This window comes from Ciona intestinalis, unplaced genomic scaffold (assembly GCF_000224145.3).
Source record: "Ciona intestinalis unplaced genomic scaffold, KH HT000052.1, whole genome shotgun sequence".
Lineage (NCBI taxonomy): Eukaryota > Metazoa > Chordata > Ascidiacea > Phlebobranchia > Cionidae > Ciona > Ciona intestinalis.
In genome coordinates this window covers 31,752-32,817 of record NW_004190374.1, presented here as the reverse complement: position 1 = coordinate 32,817, position 1,066 = coordinate 31,752, and the positions used below count along the sequence as shown (strand labels likewise).

The following is a 1,066-nucleotide window of genomic DNA, read 5'->3' as shown; positions in this document are numbered from 1 at the left end:
ATCACATTGTATATGAATAAGTGCATGTGTAGTTTTAATAATAACAATAACTTTATTTTTTACTAATAAAATACGTTTTGTTAGAATAGTGAACTTTTTTGTAATTGGGTCACTTCTAAAATGTTAATTGGTATAACTACACATTGAGGGAATATGAATGAAACCGTTTACATTTTACATATTTTATTGAAATATTATTCAATTAAAATGTCTTTTATTTTAATTTTTAAATTTATTTCATAAACTTCATTTGTTGTTCTTGCTTTTTTTTATTTTTAAATGGGTGCTTAATTTTTTTCTCATTTTTTTCTAAATTTATTAATCTTTTCACAAATGCCTATTTCATAATTTCTGTAAACTTTTGTAAAGTTTGTTTCATTTTGATTCTTATTCAATTTATGCAGTGGATGCTTACCTTGAAATTTCCTTTTATTTTTTTTATACAAACGCTATGTAATCAATAGTAATGTGGTGACTTCTGTTCTAAATTGATGTTTAATTTTGGTTTGTATTCAATTTCTGCAGAGGACAAAGTTTTAACAAATTTTTAAGCAACCCTTTAATCATTGCTCATCTTTTTGTAAATCTAAAAATGGAATGACATTTTTCTCTTAGATTGAAAGTTAGTTAGACATTACATGTTGTTGATATGTCTGGATCTGATAATGTTGTTCCTTGTGAATCATCTGGTGAAGAATTGGTTGAAGATAAAACATCAAAAGTGATGAAGAGTGAAGAATATCCATGGATGATGTTGGAACAATTAAACAAGTAACCTAAACTTACATTGTATTATGTGTAGTGTGGTTAACACTTGAAGCAATGAACATCTAGCAATATATGTTTTGTACATCAATATATGTTTGTGCGGCATGTCAGCTATTTGTACTTATTATTACAATAGGAAAATTGAAAAAACTTTGGAAGTTATAACTTGGATGTTTTTAAAACTTTGTGCCTGCTTATGTTTAATATTTGGTAAATAAATTTGTGTGTGATTATCTTGTTGTATCACTGTCCATTTAGGCAACCCATAAGTGACCACTGGGTTGGAGTAATTACTGTT

The 1,066-nt window shown here is 26.6% G+C and overlaps 1 protein-coding gene across 1 annotated transcript in view; it reads left to right on the top strand.

Annotated features, from left to right (window-relative positions):
* The first annotated feature begins 6 nt into the window (after positions 1-6).
* LOC100179442 (kelch-like protein 2) overlaps positions 7-1,066 on the top strand; it is a 9,730-nt gene continuing 8,670 nt past the window's right edge. The window contains exon 1 of the mRNA XM_026838076.1: positions 7-771. Within this exon, the coding sequence (XP_026693877.1) occupies positions 650-771 (122 nt within the window). The 5' untranslated portion in view covers positions 7-649. The remainder of the gene's footprint in view (positions 772-1,066) is intronic.